Consider the following 18,747-nt stretch of genomic DNA (forward strand, 5'->3'; position numbering starts at 1 on the left):
ACTAAATCAATTCACGTAATTACATAGATTGAAAAGATAAAAGGATATAAATTGTTATAATGTTACACAGGTTCAAGGGGCGGTACATCATTAACACCACAGACTAGCCGACGTGTTTCTATTCGGAGTGTAAACAACAGCGTACGCCGCTGACCCTAACAGAAACTTTTCAAAAGCGGGAGCGAGCAGCGCGCAGCGGCTGAGCCTTCTTTCGGCATTCGAGTTTTGTGTTTTCGTTGCTCTACCAGCAGAATACATTTGATGCTCTGAGAAGCAGGACATGCGTGGAACATATTTTGCTGTTACTCCGCTCGAGTCGTTTTGTTTACAACGTTAAGGAAGCATCGTCACTTACGTCGGTACTTTTGGCCGTAGGTAATCCTGAATTGAAGCATCTGCCTGCTCATCACGGACATGAATTCGGCCGTGCCTTCATGTGTCCTGCCATCTGGAGCTCCAGACGTACCTCTGCTATCGCGACAGGCTACGGCTACTGCTATTTCTCTCCGTAGGACCGTCCCAAACGAGCGGAGTGTGGCAGCCTCTGCTAAAAAATCCCGAGGTGCCCGGACTCCGCCAAAGAAGCAGGCGGCCACCCCTCCGGCGCTCCCCGCTAACCGAGCCGCGTCTCGCAAGCCAGAGCAGCCAGGTGAGTGATATTCATTCCATCTGTCACTTTAGAGTTCACCGTTACTCGAGACAGAAAGTACAGAGACTCATTCACTTTCTGTACACTTAGTGTTGCAGCTTTAATTTTTAAATGGTAAAGTTTAATCATTTAGTCTATCAATCTAAACTTTAAATAGAAACACGTTTTCATAAAAGGTTTGTAAATTTGATAAACATCAAAAACTGAAGTCTCTCATTTATAGAAGTATTAAGGTCCATAATTCAGTACCTTGCAGAAGCCCTTTTGGCAGCAATCCCAATTTCGAATCTTTACAAGCTTTGCGCACCTGGATTTGGACAGTTGATCCCACTTTTATTCCTGGCAGATCCTCTCAAGCGCTGTTATGGTAAGGACCGGTAATCTGCCAACTTCAGGTCTTTCCACACGTGTTCTGTGGGGTTTGTCTTTCGGCTTTGGCTTTGGCTCTGGCTGGGCACTTAGAGACCTACAGTATCTTGTAGCCACTCCAGTATTGTTTGTGTTTTATGCTTCAGGTCATTGAACTGTCGCCCCATTCTACAGCTGGTTTTCTTTAAGATCGAGACAGGTTGGAAGTATGCTCAGATACGGTGCGTTGCCACACCCACCACACGGCGAACCACCTCAGGATCCCAAATTAGGACCCCAAGCGCAGCTATGCAATCTGTGACACCTCAGCACCACACTAGTTCGAATGAAGTTGGAACAGTGTGAGTTTTATGTATAGTGGATGAGGACCTCTCTGTGTTTGGCTGCCTTCCTCCATCCCACAATTCTCACCAGTCTCCCCTGTCCCTGCACTCCCATAGAATGATGCTGCCACCACAATGCTTCACCATAAGAATGGTGTTGGGTAGGTGACAAGGATTCTCCACCAGACACGGTGCTTGGAGTTCTGCCTAAAGAGTTCAGTTTTTGACTCATCGGACTGAACAAAATTCTTTTTCCTCGTGCTCTAACTCCATCCTTTAAATACCAATTGGAAAACTCCTGAGTGGGAATCAATCCCACTCTACCGTAAATGTCTGCTTGATGGAGTGCTGCTAAGACGATTGTCCTCTCATATCAGCTGAGGTGTTAATGAGACTTTTTGGGTTCTTGGCCACCTTCCTGACCAAGGCTGTTCTTGCCTGGTTACTCAGAAGAGTCCTGGAATTAGGAACCCGGACTTCTTGAGGCCTGTGTGCTCTTGGGGACACTCAGACCTTTAAAAATGGTTGGATCTCCTTGCCCTGATCTGCGCCTCCCCCACAATTCGATCACAGAGAGCTTACAGGACTTCATGACTTGCTCTTTGTCCTGACATGCGGCCTGAATTGTGAAACCTTCTATGCACGGTTCCATGTGTGTCGTACTAAATGCCAGACTTGTCATGAAGCCACCGCAGCGCTGTCTTGGCTGTATGTTTCACAGTCATTGCTGTGCTGAAAAGGCCGAAGTGTCAGACCTTTCTGTATTTGGCTACATCATTCACCCTTCCCTCCATTCTGACCAGTCTCCCTGTCACCATCATGCATCACCGTAGGGAATGGTATTAGCAGTGCCTGGTCTTCAACAGACATAGAGCGTAGAGTTCTCCCTACAGAAATCCATTTTTGCATCTTCAGAGTCCAGACAATTGTTCTTCTCATGATCTCAGAGTCCTTTAAATGCCTTTTTACCCCAGAGTGGCTGCCATATACAGCTATGTCACCATAAACACCTGCTAGCCCAGGGGTCTCCAACCTTTTTTTCCCCTGAGAGTTACTTTTACACAATGAAAATGGCCAAGAGCTGCTCATGTTTTCTGTAGTTTATTCTCTCATAGCTTATTTCAACCCAAACAAAACTGAATACGCTTGTTTTGCCTGAACATTCACAAAATGTTGGGGTCCACAATTCACATTTTGCATTAAAACATCACAACAAATATTTAGTTCACCTGCAAGTGCATTTTGTATGTCTGTCTGCATTTTCTAGTGTATCTCGCACTATTGAATTAAAACATGAATGCTGTCAAAACAAAACAATGCGATTCAAAATCCACAGATCTGACTTCTTCATTTGTCATTTTGTCACATGTCACTGTGTCACTTTATTCACAGGTCCAGTCGCACGTGTGATGTGTTTTTTAGTTCGTCAGATGACTGGCACTGAGGTGTGTGGTGCAGTGGAGCCCCTGAGGTTCACTCTGATGGAGTCATTTAAATGTTCGTCTGTCAGTCGTGTTCTGAACTTTGAGTTCATGACATTCACGTCAGACTCATCAGAGGTATGGAGACCCAAACAAAGCAGACATTTTCAGAGCCGCTTGGTGAAGGTTCTTATCGTTATCTGGCTCTGCTAAGCTCCAGAAATGCTGAGAATGCTGTTGAGACTTTAACTGTTCATTATTTTGAAGGTTTACTAATATATAATATATTAAATCTAATGTCAGCATGTCTGTCCGTTTTCATGAGAGAACTACTAAACGGATTTAGATTTTGTTTTTTTGCTATAATTGGCTTGAACATTCCGGTTGATTTTATGACTTCTTTCATTTCGCTATGTATCATAGTTTGCTTGCGGTACCGATTTATTTGCGCAAATCTGGGCTGAGTTGAGGAAAAGGGGGGCCTTCCTCACTTACTCACCAGCTTCTGGGTGTGTGCCTTAACTCCACTTAGCTAGTGAATGAGAGAACAGTTGAACTCAACTTTGTTTGAAATTTAAAATAGTGTTACTTAGCTCTGGATGAGTTTCAGTCCGGATATTCTCTTAAGCGTCTGCCACATTGAAAAGATAGATTGCAATTCAGATTGTGAATTGTGTTTTGTGTTAAAAGGATCGTGATATGATTTTTTTTTTTTTTGGAAAGATCGCCCACCCCTAACTTGACTAATCAAGTTTTCAAATTTATGTAGGATTCATTAACCCTTTGGCGAGCTACTTGGAAAGGGGTTGCGAGCTACCGGTAGCTTGCAAGCAACATGTTGGAGACCCCTGTGCTAGAAGGAGTGCTTCTGAAATGGTCGTCCTTCCCACAGGTTCTCCTGTCTCAGCAGACGAATTCTGAAGTTCTTTTGGTGTGATCTTTGGGTTCTTGGTCTCTTCCCTGACCAAAACCCCCTTTTGCCTGTTTAGTCAGTCTCAATAGACTTCAACTGCAGACAAGACACTCTGAAGCCTCAGGCTCATTCAGGGACCTGACACACTCTGAGGCCCGTAAGATGACGGCGCCCCATGTCATCAGCGTTCTCTTTAGACCCCGCCCACTCTCCAGCAGCAGCCTCAGAAGTAAACATGTACTTAAACGTGGCGTTGTGGCGTTACTCAAGTTGTACAATTCAAAAGCTGTTTATAAATTCGTAATCTACAACACAATAAAGTGTGCAGAAAGCAAAGGGTTCTGACTCCATTCTAAAGTATCCCAAGCTGGGGACCCTTGGGTCACTGGTGTCAAATGAAGTGTGTGCACCTTAGAAAAACGAGGGCCGGCTGACATTAATTGCATTGAGGATGGATTTCATGGCTAAATGGTGGCAGATGGATGTTTCCCACCATTGTTTGATATGGTGTCTTCCCAGCCCATAAAGCTGCCAGTGGTCCCGCAGACACTTTCTTGTGACAAGTCCCACTGTTTGCTCGCTCGCTCACTCACTTGTGTGGTTTGGTGGGAGCTCCGTCCTGGTTTTGTGGTCGTGCCAGCATGTAGCCGCCTGTGTGCTCAGTTTTTAAATCAAGTGTTGTCTCCACAGCTGTACCTTTGCCTGTCAGGCAGCCCACGAGGGATGAGGCAGCTTTGGACGGACCTCAGAATCCTCATCTTTCACAGTTCCTTCAGGTAAGCTGACCGCACTGCCCCACTCTGCTGTTTTGCTTTTACTTTTGGTAAATCTGAGTTGACATGTGGCTCACATTCTGTGGAGACTTTGTAGCAAGTGCCACGTGTGCTATGGTCCCATTGTCCGTTTGTGTCTCCTTATTCCAGTGTTTCCCAACCTCGGTCCTGGGGACCCCCTGTGGCTGCAGGTTTTTGTTCCAACCAGCTTGTTTTTAATTGGACTCCTGGGCTAATTAAGTGATGTGTTGTTTCCCAAGTTCTGTGTTTTGGGAACAATATAGAAATTAGAAAACTGTGTTTGGTTATCTATCTATATCTATATCTATATCTATATCTATATCTATATCTATATCTATATATATATATATATATATATATATATATATATATATATATATATATATATATATATATATAACTGTTAAAAAATTAAAGGAACACTTTGAAAACACATCAGATCTCAATGGGAAAAAGAAATCCTCCTGGATATCTATACTGATATAGACTGGGTAATGTGTTAGGAGCGAAAGGATGCCACATCGTTTGATGGAAATGAAAATGATCAACCTACAGAGCCCTGAATTCAAAGACGCCCCAAAAATCAGAGTGAAAAATGATGTGGCAGGCTAGTCCATTTTGCCAAAATTTAATTGCAGCAACTCAAATTGTACGCAGCACTTTGTATGGCCCCTGTGTTCTTGTATACATGCCTGACAACATCGTGCATGCTTCTAATGAGATGACAGATGGTGTTGTGGGGGATCTCCTCCCAGATCTGGACCAGGGCATCACTGAGCTCCTGGACAGTCTGAGGTGCAACCTGGTGGCATTGGATGGACCAAAACATAATGTCCCAGAGGTGTTCTATTGGATTTAGGTCAGGAAAGTGTGGTGGCCAGTCAATGGTATCAATTCCTTCATCCTCCAGGAACTGCCTGCATACTCTCACCACATGAGGCCAGGAATTGTCGTGCACCAGGAGCCACTGTACCAGCATAGGGTCTGACAATGGGTCCAAGGATTTCATCCTGATACCTAATGGCAGCCAAGGTGCCTTTGTCAAGCCTGTAGCGGTCTGTGTGACCCTCCATGGATATGCCTCCCCAGACAATCATTAACCCACCACCAAACTGCTCATGCTGAATGATGTTACAGGCAGCATAATGTTCTCCATGGCTTCTCCAGACCCTTTCACTTCTGTCACGTGCTCAGGGTGAACCTGCTCTCATCTGTAAAAGCACAGGGCACCAGTGGTGCATCTGCCAATTCTGGTATTCTATGGCGAATGCCAATCGAGCTGCATGCTGCTGGGCAGTGAGCTCAGGGCCCATTAGAGGACATGGGGCCCTTGGGTCACCCTCATGAAGTCTTTCTGGTTGTTTGGTCAGAGACATTCACACCAGTGGCCTGTTGGAGGTCATTTTGTAGGGCTCTGACAGTGCTCATCCTGTTCCTCCTTGCCCAAAGGAGCAGATACTGGTCCTGCTGATGGGTTATGGACCTTCTATGGCCCTCTCCAGCTCTCCTAGAGTAACTGCTTGTCTCCTAGAATCTCCTCCATGCCCTTGAGACTGTGCAGGGAGACACAGCAAACCTTCTGGCAATGACACGTATTGATGTGCCATCCTGGAGAAGTTGGACTACCTGTGCAACTTCTGTAGGGTCCAGGTATCGCCTCATGCTACCAGTAGTGACACTGACTGTAGCCAAATGCAAAACTAGTGAAGAACCAGTCAGAAAAGATGAGGAGGGAAAAATGTCAGTGGCCTCCACCTGTTAAACCATTGGGGGTCCATCTCATTGTTGCCCCTCTAGTGCATCTGTTGTTAATTTCATTAACACCACAGCAACTGAAACTGATTAACAACCTCCTCTGCTACTTAACTGACCAGATCAGTATCCCAGAAATTTCATTGACTTGATGCTATACTCTCATTAAAAAGTGTTCCTTTAATTTTTTGAACAGTATATATATATATATATATATATATATATATATACTTAATACAGTATACATACATATACACTTAATCCCAAGGGGAAATTCACAGTTTAATATCAAAAATTTAATATAAAAAAATCCAACATCTGTATGTCTGTCTGTCCACATTTCACAAGAGAACTACTTAACGGGTTTAGATCGAGGTTTTTTTCTATAATTTGTTTGAACATTCCGGTTGATTTTGCGTGTTCTCTCATCATGCTAAGTTAAATAGTTCGCTTGCTTAAACTTTTTACTTGCCCAAATCCGAGAGAGAGGCGGTGGGGCCCTCGTCTGTCATGCGCGATTCTCGGGGTGTGTACCCTACCTCTGCTTAGCCAGTGAACGAGAGAACTAATTAACGGGTTTAGATCGAGGTTTTTTTCTAGAATTTGCTAGAACATTTCGGTTGATTTTGCGACTTCTGTCATTGCGCTAAGAATCCGAGTTCGCTTGCATTAATCCGAGTCTGAGGCTGTGGGCCGAAGGGAGAGGGCAGGGTGTCATCAGGAGTGGGGAGTCGGTTTACCTCTGCGTTTTGGAATGTAACTTGCCTCCGCTTAGCTAGCAATACCTTTTTGTTTATCGATTTTTAAAGTTTTGTCTTGTTTCACTACTCTGCGGGCGGAGCCGCCGGTAACAGCTAGTACAGTCTTCTTGTATAATATGCTACCATGGCTGTCTGTTTGTCTGTCCAGGATTTTAAATCACCTGTGGCTTGCAAACTGTTTGAACTATTGACCTGAAATTTGGTACACATATACTACGTGATGTCTACTGTCCGCTTTCAGAGTGATGTTTGACCTCCAAGGTTATTCCTTATTTTATTTTATTTTATGGTTGAATCAACTCTCGGCCGAGGGCACAGGGTGACTGTGTGCCGCATGCATACGGATGCCGTTCTCGTCGCTACCACCTTCCCCGTCACTTCCCCTACGTCTTCACATCTTAAATCATTCTTGAGGCAGATTGAAGACTTAAGTGCCAGCTTAAGTGAAAAGTTGAAGGAATGCGTACTAAGTAATTGCAACTTAAACAATAACGTAGTCAGTTTTAATGCGAAAAAATGCCGATGAAAGAAGAGAAGAAGCGGGACGCTAGGTTCGAGAAAAGAAGTGCTGCTCAGGAAGTACCAAGCACATCAACCTCTGAGCAAACGAGTGATAAACGTACAGAGAAAGAGGATGAAAACTAGGAATACTCTAGTCAAGTGTATTCAGTGCAGTGCTCCTTTACTGGTATATAATAAATTCTGTGTAATCTCGCTGAGCTCAGTCTGTATGCAATACAGGACCTTATACAGTGAGCTGTCATAAACACATCACCTCATAACATGAGGCCTCGCCAGTTTCTAGCAGTGTTCTGGCACAGCTGCATGGTCTTTGGCCATTTGCACTGCTTAGTGTTGTTCTTCTTACTGGTGCTAGACCGGGTCTTCAGTCTCCTTTGAGCAGTTTCCATGGATGCTGTCTGGAAACACATCACTTAGTCTGTGTGCCTCGCCACATTCTACATGTTCAGCTGCTCATTCCTAGCTGGCCGGTGAATCCACTCATTTATTGCCACAATCAGTTATGAGAGATGGGTCAGAGACAAATGTCAAAGGGCCCAGAAAGGGATGGAGTTTAATATGTGAACATTTCAAGTTTGGCTTTATGGTTCACATTTGGGTTTTTTTTTTTCCCATGTGTCTACGTGTAGTTTTACTTTATTGTATTGGTATTCAATTAATATTTCTTATCTTCTTAGGTGAAGCAGAAAGATTCAGAGGAGTGGAATAGAAATGGTATCATCAAAGTACCACCAGAGGGCGGTAAGTAGATTGGTGGCCTGCAGTTAATCAGCATTCTGATTTCTAGGGACAAACAGATTTTAAAGCAAATAGTGGATCAGTCAGTCATAATGTGAGTGTGGGTGCCTTTCTCAGGCCGCACTTTACGCTTAAAAATGGACTTTTTTTTTACATCCTTATATTATTTTGCTTGTGTCCATCTGTGCTCAATATAAACAACAGTTGCCACAACAATAGCGAGGAATGCGTGTTCCTGGCAGAGTTTTGGTCTTATCTTTAAGTCTTTAATGTGACCGATTCTCGACGGTTTATTCGGTGCATACTTTGTTACTGACCGAAACTCCATTATGACACCACCCTTTTACAATTCCTCTTTCCTTCACTTAAACGTAAGCCGCCCAATAAAATGAAAAGGCACATACAGCATAGCTGAGACCAACAGAAACGCTGTCGCCGGCCTACATACTCACACCAAGCAGAAACCTCGACATCACGCCAGACCAACCAGCACATGCGTATGACAAACCACAGAGTGACATTACCCGAAGATCAGCGGCAGCAAGTCTTGCACCTAGACAGTGAATGAAAAACGAATTACACACACAACCTCTCTGAAGAGAAACGGCAAACAGCCAGGCAACAAGAAACATCACAACAGAAAAACCATAACACTGCCAACTAAAAACGAGATATTCCCTTTATATTATGGCGTTGGCAATTCCCCATTCGTTCAGCGTATTGTACGACTATCACCGAGTCACAACGACAAACGTTTAGTAACATCAGACTATATTTGCCAGGCCCTGTTTTTACCCACGGCCAGTTTTGCACTACATTTTCCAGAGTTCCATCGAAACCTGGGTTAAATGTACAGGTACTTGCGGGTTACACACATGCGAATATTTTCACTGACGATAATTTTTATGCAACAAATTGCATTTTCCGACAATTACTATAGACGTCGGTATCAGGGCTGTGGAGTCAGAGTTGAGGAGTCGGAGACAATATGGGTAGCTGGAATCGGCAAAAATGTACCGACTCCGACTTTAATGAAGAAAAAATACAACAAGTTCAAATGTCCCATTTCACAAACAATAGTCCTAATTAAGTATTTATGGGATGAATAAAGCCCAGTGCATAGTTGTGTTACTATGTTAAAAAATTTTAGTTCGTCTTGCAAAGCACTCTCAGTCCAAGGTTCCACTGTACCATAAAATTTAGAGATTAGTGAGCAGGGGATCAAATGCTTATTAACCCAAAAGCTCTAAAACAGAAATTTTCTTACGCAAGAACTTTTCTTTTCTTGCTATGTCAATTTTTTCCCCTGTTTTGTGTGAACTGTTTTACTTTGATTTTTTGCTAAAGTTTTTACATGAAGATATTGCTGAATCCCATCTTGCAAACTAGAGCTGCTGAACTTTGGTAATTAAAGGAAAACGCAGCTGCACTTTTTTGTCAGTGTGGCTGGCTTGTATGCACCTCAGTTCTCACTACAGAAGACGTGTGTGTGTGTGTAACATTCTGCTCTGCTCTGCTCAACCACAGTCACAGGAGTTGGTGTAAATTGTACAAAAGAGGCAGAAGCTTCTACAAGTGTGACTTGCACTTGGTGGGGTGGAGTACACCTCCGATATTACATTTTTTTGGCACTTGTCATTTAAACGAGCAGACACACTCAGCTTTGTGGTACATGTGTGTTGTACGTTCACAAAACGAGTTACCATACGTTTGTTTGCCTGAGACCAGTTCCACCCTGTCCACTCACTTTGTGCCACAGCTGCACTCGACTACACGTCCGTCTCGGATGAGATGCGACTGGTCCTGGCCCACTTAGCTGACGGCCTCGGCAAGTTCACCAATAGAGTAAAACTGCTAGGGGAGTCTTCGTGTTATTTTTTTTTTTTTGTCCTGACAATCGCACACAGCAAGTAGAGACATAAATGTGACATCTTACTCTTCTAAAACAGTCGCCAGAAAGTCAAGTTTGGAATGACGTTCAGTTTACTTTTACATATCGGATTGCTTTATCATCTGTGATGATTGAATCAAATTGGAAAATCTTAATTCATGGGCAGCGTGTCTTGTAGGAGACATTTGTGAAACGTTAAGTCAATCGTTATTTTAAATATCGTTTTCCCTGATGGACACTCTCTTCCGACTGCTAAACCATTGATGGGTTAAGCTCTCGATTCAGGACTTTAAGTACAACTGATTATGGCTTGAGGCCTTACTTTATAAATAATTTCCAGCAGGACTCTTTTTTTTCTGTATTATGCTTTGGTGCTGTGCTCATAGCCAGAAGTTCAAATGCAGTCAATGAACAGAGATTAGTAATCGTCATCTGAGTGCACTCCATTATCTGAATATTGGTTAGGGTTATTATTATTATTATTATTATTATTATTATTATTATTATTGATATTGTGCCAAGGATTTGAAACGTTTCAGATCCCCTCAGTCTGTTAAGTCGGTTGTCGGTATTAAGAGCCCTTCCTGAAAAGTAGCACAGATAAGCAGAGGGAAGCTGATTTCAGTGTTGGATTTTGAAGCTGCCATTGTTAGTGCTTTACAGTACTTCATTATAAAAATATAAAGTGACTGTGAACATTTGGGGGCACTCTTGAGTCGCCACCAAACCCAAGTAGCGCAGTAAACTCTAAAAAATGACAAAAATCTACAGTCGTGGCCAAAAGCTTTGAGAATGGCACAAATATGAATTTTCACAAAGTTTGCTGCTTTGATTTTTATGATGGCAATTTGATCTGACGAGCCATCAGATGAATTGCTATGAATTGCAAAGTCCCCCCTTTACCATGAAAATGAACTTCATTCCAAAAAACCACCGCATGTCAGCCCTGCCACCAAAGGACCTGCTGACGTCACTTCAGTGATCCTCTCATTCACACAGGTGAGAGTGTCGGCGAGGACAAAGCTGGAGGCCACTCTGTCACACTGATTGAGTTACAATTGAGAAGCGGAGAAAGCGTCAGGGCACCTAAGAAGGCCAGCACGCGCCAGGAGCGTCTCCTAAAGTGGATTCAGCTGCAGGCACCACCAGGACGGAGCTTACCCAGGAATGGCAGCAGGCAGGTTGTGAGTGAGGCAAAGACTTTTGGAGGATGGCCTGGTGGATGTCGAGAAGGGCAGCAGAGAAGCCATCAGGGACAGACTGATATTCTGGGATTGGACTGCTGAGGATTGCAGGGGAAAAGTCATTTTCTCTGATGAATCTTCTTTCCAATCGTTTGGGGCATCCAGAAAAAAGAAAAGGTGAGTGGCGCTGCCATCAGTCCTGTGTCACACCAACAGTCAAGCATCCTGAAACCATTCGTGTCAGCCAAGGCAGTGCAGGGCTCAATCACAATTTGGCCTAAGAACACAGCCATGGATAAAGAATGGCACCAAAACATCCTCTGAGCGCAACTTCTACCAACCATCCAAGATCAGTTTGGTGACCAGCATGATGGAGCACCGGGCCATAAGGCAAAAGTGATAACTAAGTGGCTCGGGGAACAAAATATCGAAATTTGGGGTCCATGGCCAGGAAACTCACCAGACCTTTAATCCCATTGAGAATTTATGGTCAATCAAAAACCCACCAATTCTGACAAACTCCAAGCATTGATTATGCTACCGTCAGTCAGGATTGAGCCCAGAAGTTGTTTGACAGACAGCATGCCAGGGGGAATTGCAGAGGTCTTGAAAAAGAAAGAAGGGCCAACACCGCAAATATGGACTCTTTGCATAAACTTCATGTCATTGTCTATGAAAGCCTTTGACATTTCTGAAGTGCTTATAATTCTACTTCAGTACACCATTTGACAAAAAGGTCTTGTGTCATTCTCTGAACTTTTGGCCACAACTGTATTTATGGAAGCTGTAAAGGACCTTTTATTGTTTTAAATGTGCTCTGTAAATAAAATTGACCTGACTTAATAACTGTCTCAGGAAGACAGAGTTAGATAAGAAGTGGACAATGCACATGAGCAGACTCTCCAGAACAACACAAAATATCAAACCGGACCACTTTTCTGCATAAGGCGAGATGGCCACTAGGGGGAGATAAAACACATTAAAATGAGAACATTCTCTGTGGCGTCCCAGCTTGTACTGAAGAACCGTCACCAGGGAGGTGGCTTTGACTGGAGTGAAACAAAAAAAAATAAAAAGAAAAACAGCAATACATGTATATATATATTTTTTTTCCTTGATATTGCAAATTCAATTACAACTAAAACCAAAAGAAATCCTTAGTGGGTGCAGATGGCCTGGTATTAGTGAGTGCAGGATGCAAACTTGGAAAAGGGGATGCTTGGTTACAGTTAGGGGCACAGCAGGTTAATACTTGGACTCCATTTGATTTCACAACTGGAGGATTCCTTTTTATAGTGAAGCCCACATAGATTCCCCATGTAGTCGTGAAAAAGTAAGTACACCCCCTGATTTGTTTCTTTTTAATATATGTGGACATATCAAGGTTTAATCCCTTTAAGTAAGAGTGATGTAATTAAGGTGGGAAAAAATTAACATTTGACTTTGACTGCAGCAATTAATTCAACAAAAATGAACAGATAACACCATTTCTCTCTGTGGAAAAAGTCCATCCTTGGCTCCAGTAGCTGCTGTTGGGCATTTTCTGGAACTGTCTGTCAATCTCTGAAATCACCTGGGAGAAAGTTTGTTTTTTTTCCCCATTCCTCCATGCAGATTATTTTTCAGGTGGGCAAACTTTGGCCCTCCTACCATCGTTTAATTTATTGGGAAGTTTTGTAACCATCACCCTTCCAGTCTCTAAATTCCGCACATTTCCATTTTAAAATCTGAAATCCGCTTTTTTGATTCCGTCTGTGTTTTCCGCATCGCATAGACCATAGGGCGCAACTTATTCTCAAGTATCATCTGGCACAATGAAGGACTCCTAGTGGATCTTATAATGGTGAGCTCGCCAGGTCCTGACCCGCAAAACAGTCCCAAGCTAGAACATTTCCACCACCATGCCTTACAGTTGGTATCAGGTTCTTCTGGTCAGATTCAGTCTTTGGTTTTCACCATGACTCCTTGTGGCCTGATACCTCTGGCTTACCCTCATCTGTTCCTGAAGTCCTTGTCTTTTCCTGGGTGTTCATGGGAAAAGTTTATTCTTGCCCTTATGCTAACCTAACCTCTCTTTCTTGTTAGATCAGGGATGCTGAACTCCGAGGCCTGGAGTGCCACAGTGGCTGCAGGTTTTCATTGTAACCCTTTTCCTAATCAGTGTCCAGTTTTCACTGCTAATTAACTCCTTTTTCCTTCATTTTAATAGTCTTCTTTTTAAGGATTCTTCTTCTTTCAGCTGCTCCTGTTAGGATTCTCACACCAGATCATCTTGTTCCATATCTTCCTGTCTTCTGCATCTTGCTCTGTCACACCCATCACCTGCATGTCCCCTCTCACCACATCCATAAACCTTCTCTTAGGCCTTCCTCTTCTCCCCTTACCTGTCAGCTCTATCCTTAGCACCCTTCTCTCATTATACCCAGCATCTCTTCTCTGCACGCATCCAAACCAGCGCCATCTCGCCTCTCTGACTTTGTCTCCCAACCATCCCACCTGAGTTGACCCTCTTTCAAGGATTCAGCCCTCTGAATTGATTCCTTTCTTCATTAAATAGCAGCCAAAAAAAATTAGATGTGAAACGAGGTGACAGTTGACCAGCTAAACTGGGATTTCAAACTCCAACCAATTTCACTCTAACCAATCCCTTAATAACAAGCCGATTCTTGCTGTTAATTAAGCCCATTATTTAATTCCACAGCTTGTTGCTGCTCTCATTCTGCCACAGCAGACATTTCCAAAACTGCTGAGTTTTCTGTTTTTTCTAAGCACACCGTCAACATGTTTTGGTAACATGAGAGATCAACCTTACTGAGACCTTCACCTTTTTTTGATTGTCAGAATTTATGTGATGGGCACAGGTGAGCTGCTCACGTGGCGGCTTGTTTTGTGTCTCATTATTGTTTGGCTGCTAATTAATGAAAAGTTTACAACTAAGGGGCCCGAGTCAAGTTTATTAAAACGAAAGCAAAAGAAGTTAATCAGCAGCAAAAACTGGTCACTAATTAAGAAGATGGTTAGAATGAAAACCTGCAGCCCACCAGGATCAGAGTTTGACACCCATGGTGTAGACGCTTCTTCTAGCCTCATAACGCCGTCTTGTAAGAAAAATGTTTTTCGGCATCCCGGGTGTTGCCCGCTCTGGACAGCGATACGAGCAGTAATGTTGGGGATCAGTGATGACGAAGTGAATCCGTCTTCAGGCAGTGAGATTGAAATGGACAGTGAAAGTGAGTCTGCGGAATCTGAAAGTCACCCTTACGTTTGGGTTTCTGTTGACCCCACTTCAAATAAACCAGCACCACCTCGTTTTGATTTTGTGGGGCAGCCAGGAATAAAAGGGAACGTTGACAGCCAAGATCCACATATTTACTTACTTGAAGTTATTGACATCGTCGAGAGAATTGTTCTTGAGACAAACCGCTATGCTGAACAGTGTCAGTCGAGTAAATGACTGTACACCTAAGCAGTTTTCCCAATCAGAGATATACCACACAAAAGACATATTTTGAATAGTATATATGGTGTTAGCATTATTATTACTACCAGTAACGGCGCACTGCACACTTGACTTGAGCATTCCTAGTTTTCCTCGTCTTTCTCTGCACGTTTACCATTCGTTTGCTAAAAGGTTGATGCGCTTGCTGCTTCCTGAGCAGCTCTTCTCTTCTCCACCCTAGTGGCCCGCTTCTTCTCTTCTTTCATCGGCATCTTTTCGCATTAAAACTGATTAAGTCAGTATTTGTGTTGCAATTACTTGGTACATTTTCCTTAATTTTTCACTTAAGCTGGCACTTACATCTTCAATCTGCCTCAAGAATGATTTAAGATATGAAGAGGTAGGGGAAGTGATGGCGAAGGTGGTATGAATGAGAACGCCGCCCCGCTGGCCGCTGCCGAGAGTTGATTCTACAATAACATAAAAATAAAAAGAGGAATAACTTTGGAGGTCAATCATCACCCCGAAAGCGGACAGTAGATGTCACGTAGTATACGTGTACCAAATTTCAGGTCAATAGGTCAAATGGTTTGTGAGCTGCAGGCGATTTAAAACCCTTGACAGGCAAACAGCCACGGTAGCGTATTATATATAAAGATTATTCTTTGTTATTTGTATCATTACTGTTCTTTTTACACTTCTGACGTTGTACTTTTAGTGCTTTGTACGTTATTTGAAAGTATTTGCGGTATTAGCATCATCATCATTAATATTCATTTAATCTTCTTCTTTCCGCTGCTCCCGTTAGGGGTCGCCCCAGCAGATCCTCTTTTTCCTTATCCTCCTCTTCTTCATCTTGCTCTGTTACACCCACCACCTGCATGTCCTCTCTCACTCATTATTATTATTATTATTATTAATTGTATCACGATTATACTTTTTATACTTCTGTCTTTGTACTTTTAGCGTTTTGTACGTTTTTGACAGTATTTACAGTATTGGCATCATTATTATTCATTTTTCATTATTCATTTTATATTCTTTTTTCTGTTCTTAGTTGTATCATTATTGTACTTTTTACATTTCTGACATTGTACCTTTTGTGTGTTTTTGAAAGTATTTACAGTATTAGCATCATCATCATTACTATTCATTTAGTCTTCTTCTTCTTCCTCCTCTTCTTCTTTCAGCTGCTCCCCTTAGGGGTCGCCCCAGCGGATCCTCTTTTTCCATCTCCTCCTGTCCTCTGCACCTTGCTCAGTTACACCCACCAGGGTGGGCCATATTATAAATGTGAGCACACATTTGACATCTTTTCTGTAGGCAGGCAGATGTGCATTTTTCTGTGGGGTCACTTAGGGAGCTTCGAACAATTAGTTGCTACAGGTTTGGCGGTTGTCTGTATGCCAGGAGAGGAGGTTCTGGAAATCCATCTCTCAGTGTTTCGTCATTGTGTAGCATTGGCTGAAGTCCTTTTCTACTTAGGCTTCAAGATGTGGCTTATAGGTGACAACAAGGGGAATGCGGTTCTTGTTGTCTTTGTTTTTATATTCCAGAAGGTTGTCTCTGGGTATGGCAGTAGCTCTTCTTATTTGAGTGTCTGTTGTTAACATTCTTGGCTGTTGCAGTTTGCACTAATTGAATCAGATTGATGTTTTTTCTTAGGTTTGAGCTTGACGTCTTTCCCAGCATATCTTTTAAAATTGTTGGTCTTTACTGTTCTGAAATATATTGTCATTTTAACTCCAGGCCCAGTAAATCACAAGTCTATCCTTAAAAGGATAAGTCTGACCCCATGGAGTTACTTACTGCTTCTGTTTCACTTGAGGCTTGTTCCCAGGGGATCATGGTCTTGTTATAGATATAAGAGAAGCCCTGAGATCGGTTCACCACAGGATGGAGCTACTCTACTGTATAGCTTCAGGATGAGCAGCAGACCTGGTGGGCTTCTGCCTTTTAAAGGAGTGCACTGCCATGTCCAAGTGAATAATGCAGGTCTTTCTGTGGGTCCAATTTGTAGGTAACACCAGGGTTAGAAATTTTTATTTGGGATTTTGTTTTGCCTCAAATTGCATCCCCCAATCCTGCCCCAACCACCCTAGGAATGAGCCCTTTTGAACCTGCTGTACTTCTGATCCCCTGCTAGGCCCTCCTCTTAAATTTGCGGATGATACGACTGTCATTGGCCTTGTTTCAGACAACAGTGAAGCTGCATATAAAGAAGAGGTTCAGAAACTGACAGCAGGGTGTGACATCAACAACCTGGTCTTAAATAACAAAAAGACCAAATACTGCATATATTGTCACTAGCAAAATACCCGCGCTTCACAGCGGTGAAGTACTACCTTAAAATTTTTATTAAGAAGAAAAGTAAACCTTTTTAAACTGAGGGAAATATACCAATAATTATTTGTTAATGATCTCTTTGTATACCACATTGTGAGTTCGGCCCTCCGGTTGTAATATGACCAAGCTGTGCGCTGAGCTTACTCTTGAGCATGCAACGTACAGTTGGCCATGTGAACAGTAATCTTGTTTCAAATCTCACAGCTTGGATTGCTGCTGTCATAATCGGTTTGAGTTTCATGGTTTGTTTCAGTTACGACAGTATTTGTAGGACTTTTGTTGAAGTGACATTCGGCATCTGTCAAGCGTTGTAAGCACACAACCAGTTTCATCAATAACTTCACACCCAGCTTTTGAGAGTTTAAACAATCATAAACATCAAAGTGTCCACTACTGAAATCGTCACCTGTCAATCTGAGATGTTTAAGAGGCTTTGGCGGTTCTCCAAAGGTGTAAAATATTTGGCCATTTCGGTACACTTGAAAGCGACAACCGAACAATTAAGCGGCAGCCATTAACTCACATGCAGAACCATAGTTGAAGGGCTTAAGCATTTCACTCTTCTAGTGCTCCTGTGTAGTCTAATTATCTCCTGTACCGTCATCCGTCCACACCTTGAACCTGTTCCAGTCATTCAATACATAAGACACAATGGATATCAAGAGTGAGCCTGATATGGCCGTGCAATATGTAACAAAGAGAATGGAAAAGGCAGGTGCCACCTCCGGGCATGGAAACCACTCGGTAAGTGACAGTTCTCTGATCGATGGTGATCACCTCGATAGACATGTTAATGGGGGTACAGTTGGAACGATAAAGGAAATGGGTACCTGAACAATGTAAAGTAAGTCTAAAATACCTAAACAATAACTATAATTGTAATAAATGAACAATAAAACAGCGGAGAAGCCGTGGATTAAATAAAAAGGCTGTAGTTATCAGCAGGGAGACGTGAATCCCGTGGCGAAGCAAGGAAGGGAATGAAGAGACCGGAGCGACAGACGGCCTTATATAGGCAGGCAGCCAACTACGTGGGATGCGTTGGGATGGGGGACCCAACGCCGCCTCACACGGTGACCGAGCTGCAGGCTATGGACGTATATATGTACGTAAGTAGGATTCAGTTACCATTGGGAATCCGCGTACCAAATTTCTTGAAGATGGGCCCATAAGTAACAAAGACTGTTGGAAAGTTCAATATGGCGGCCGACAGTGGCGTCATACCACCAAAATAAGTACATACATCTGTCTTGGTTAGCGCAGGGAAGCCGCCTACCAAATTTCGTGAAGATGGGGCCATAAATAAGAAAGTTCAACATGGCGGAGGTTGTCGACCGTTATGACCGTTACGCGTAGAATTTCGAAATGAAACCTGCTTAACTGTTGTAAGTAAGCTGTAAGGAATGAGCCAGACAAATTTCAGGGAAGCTACCTATTCCCTACACGGGAAGTTGGAGAATTAGTGATGAGTCAGTCAGTCAGTGAGGGCTTTGCCTTTTATTAGTATAGATTGTAAAGCACTTTGGCCACAGCATTCCTGTGTTGTTTTACATGTGCTGTATAAATAAATTTGACATTGACATTGATTTTAATGTATAATTTCCAGTATTTTATAATGTCGTTTGTATAAAACTTATGCCATTGG

The 18,747-nt window shown here is 42.9% G+C and overlaps 1 protein-coding gene across 2 annotated transcripts in view; it reads left to right on the forward strand.

Moving 5' to 3' along the window:
• kiaa0586 (KIAA0586 ortholog) overlaps positions 1-18,747 on the forward strand; it is a 215,379-nt gene that overhangs the window by 8,595 nt on the left and 188,037 nt on the right. Inside the window, exons 1-3 of one of the 2 annotated variants that reach the window (XM_039741636.1) lie at positions 148-649; positions 4,366-4,451; positions 8,182-8,245. In XM_039741636.1, coding sequence (XP_039597570.1) covers positions 415-649; positions 4,366-4,451; positions 8,182-8,245 — 385 coding nt within the window. In that variant the 5' untranslated portion in view covers positions 148-414. Of the gene's footprint in view, positions 1-147; positions 650-4,365; positions 4,452-8,181; positions 8,246-18,747 lie in introns of those variants that run through there. The other variant, XM_039741637.1, reaches the window with a different exon arrangement.

Source organism: Polypterus senegalus, chromosome 18 (assembly GCF_016835505.1).
Source record: "Polypterus senegalus isolate Bchr_013 chromosome 18, ASM1683550v1, whole genome shotgun sequence".
NCBI lineage: Eukaryota > Metazoa > Chordata > Cladistia > Polypteriformes > Polypteridae > Polypterus > Polypterus senegalus.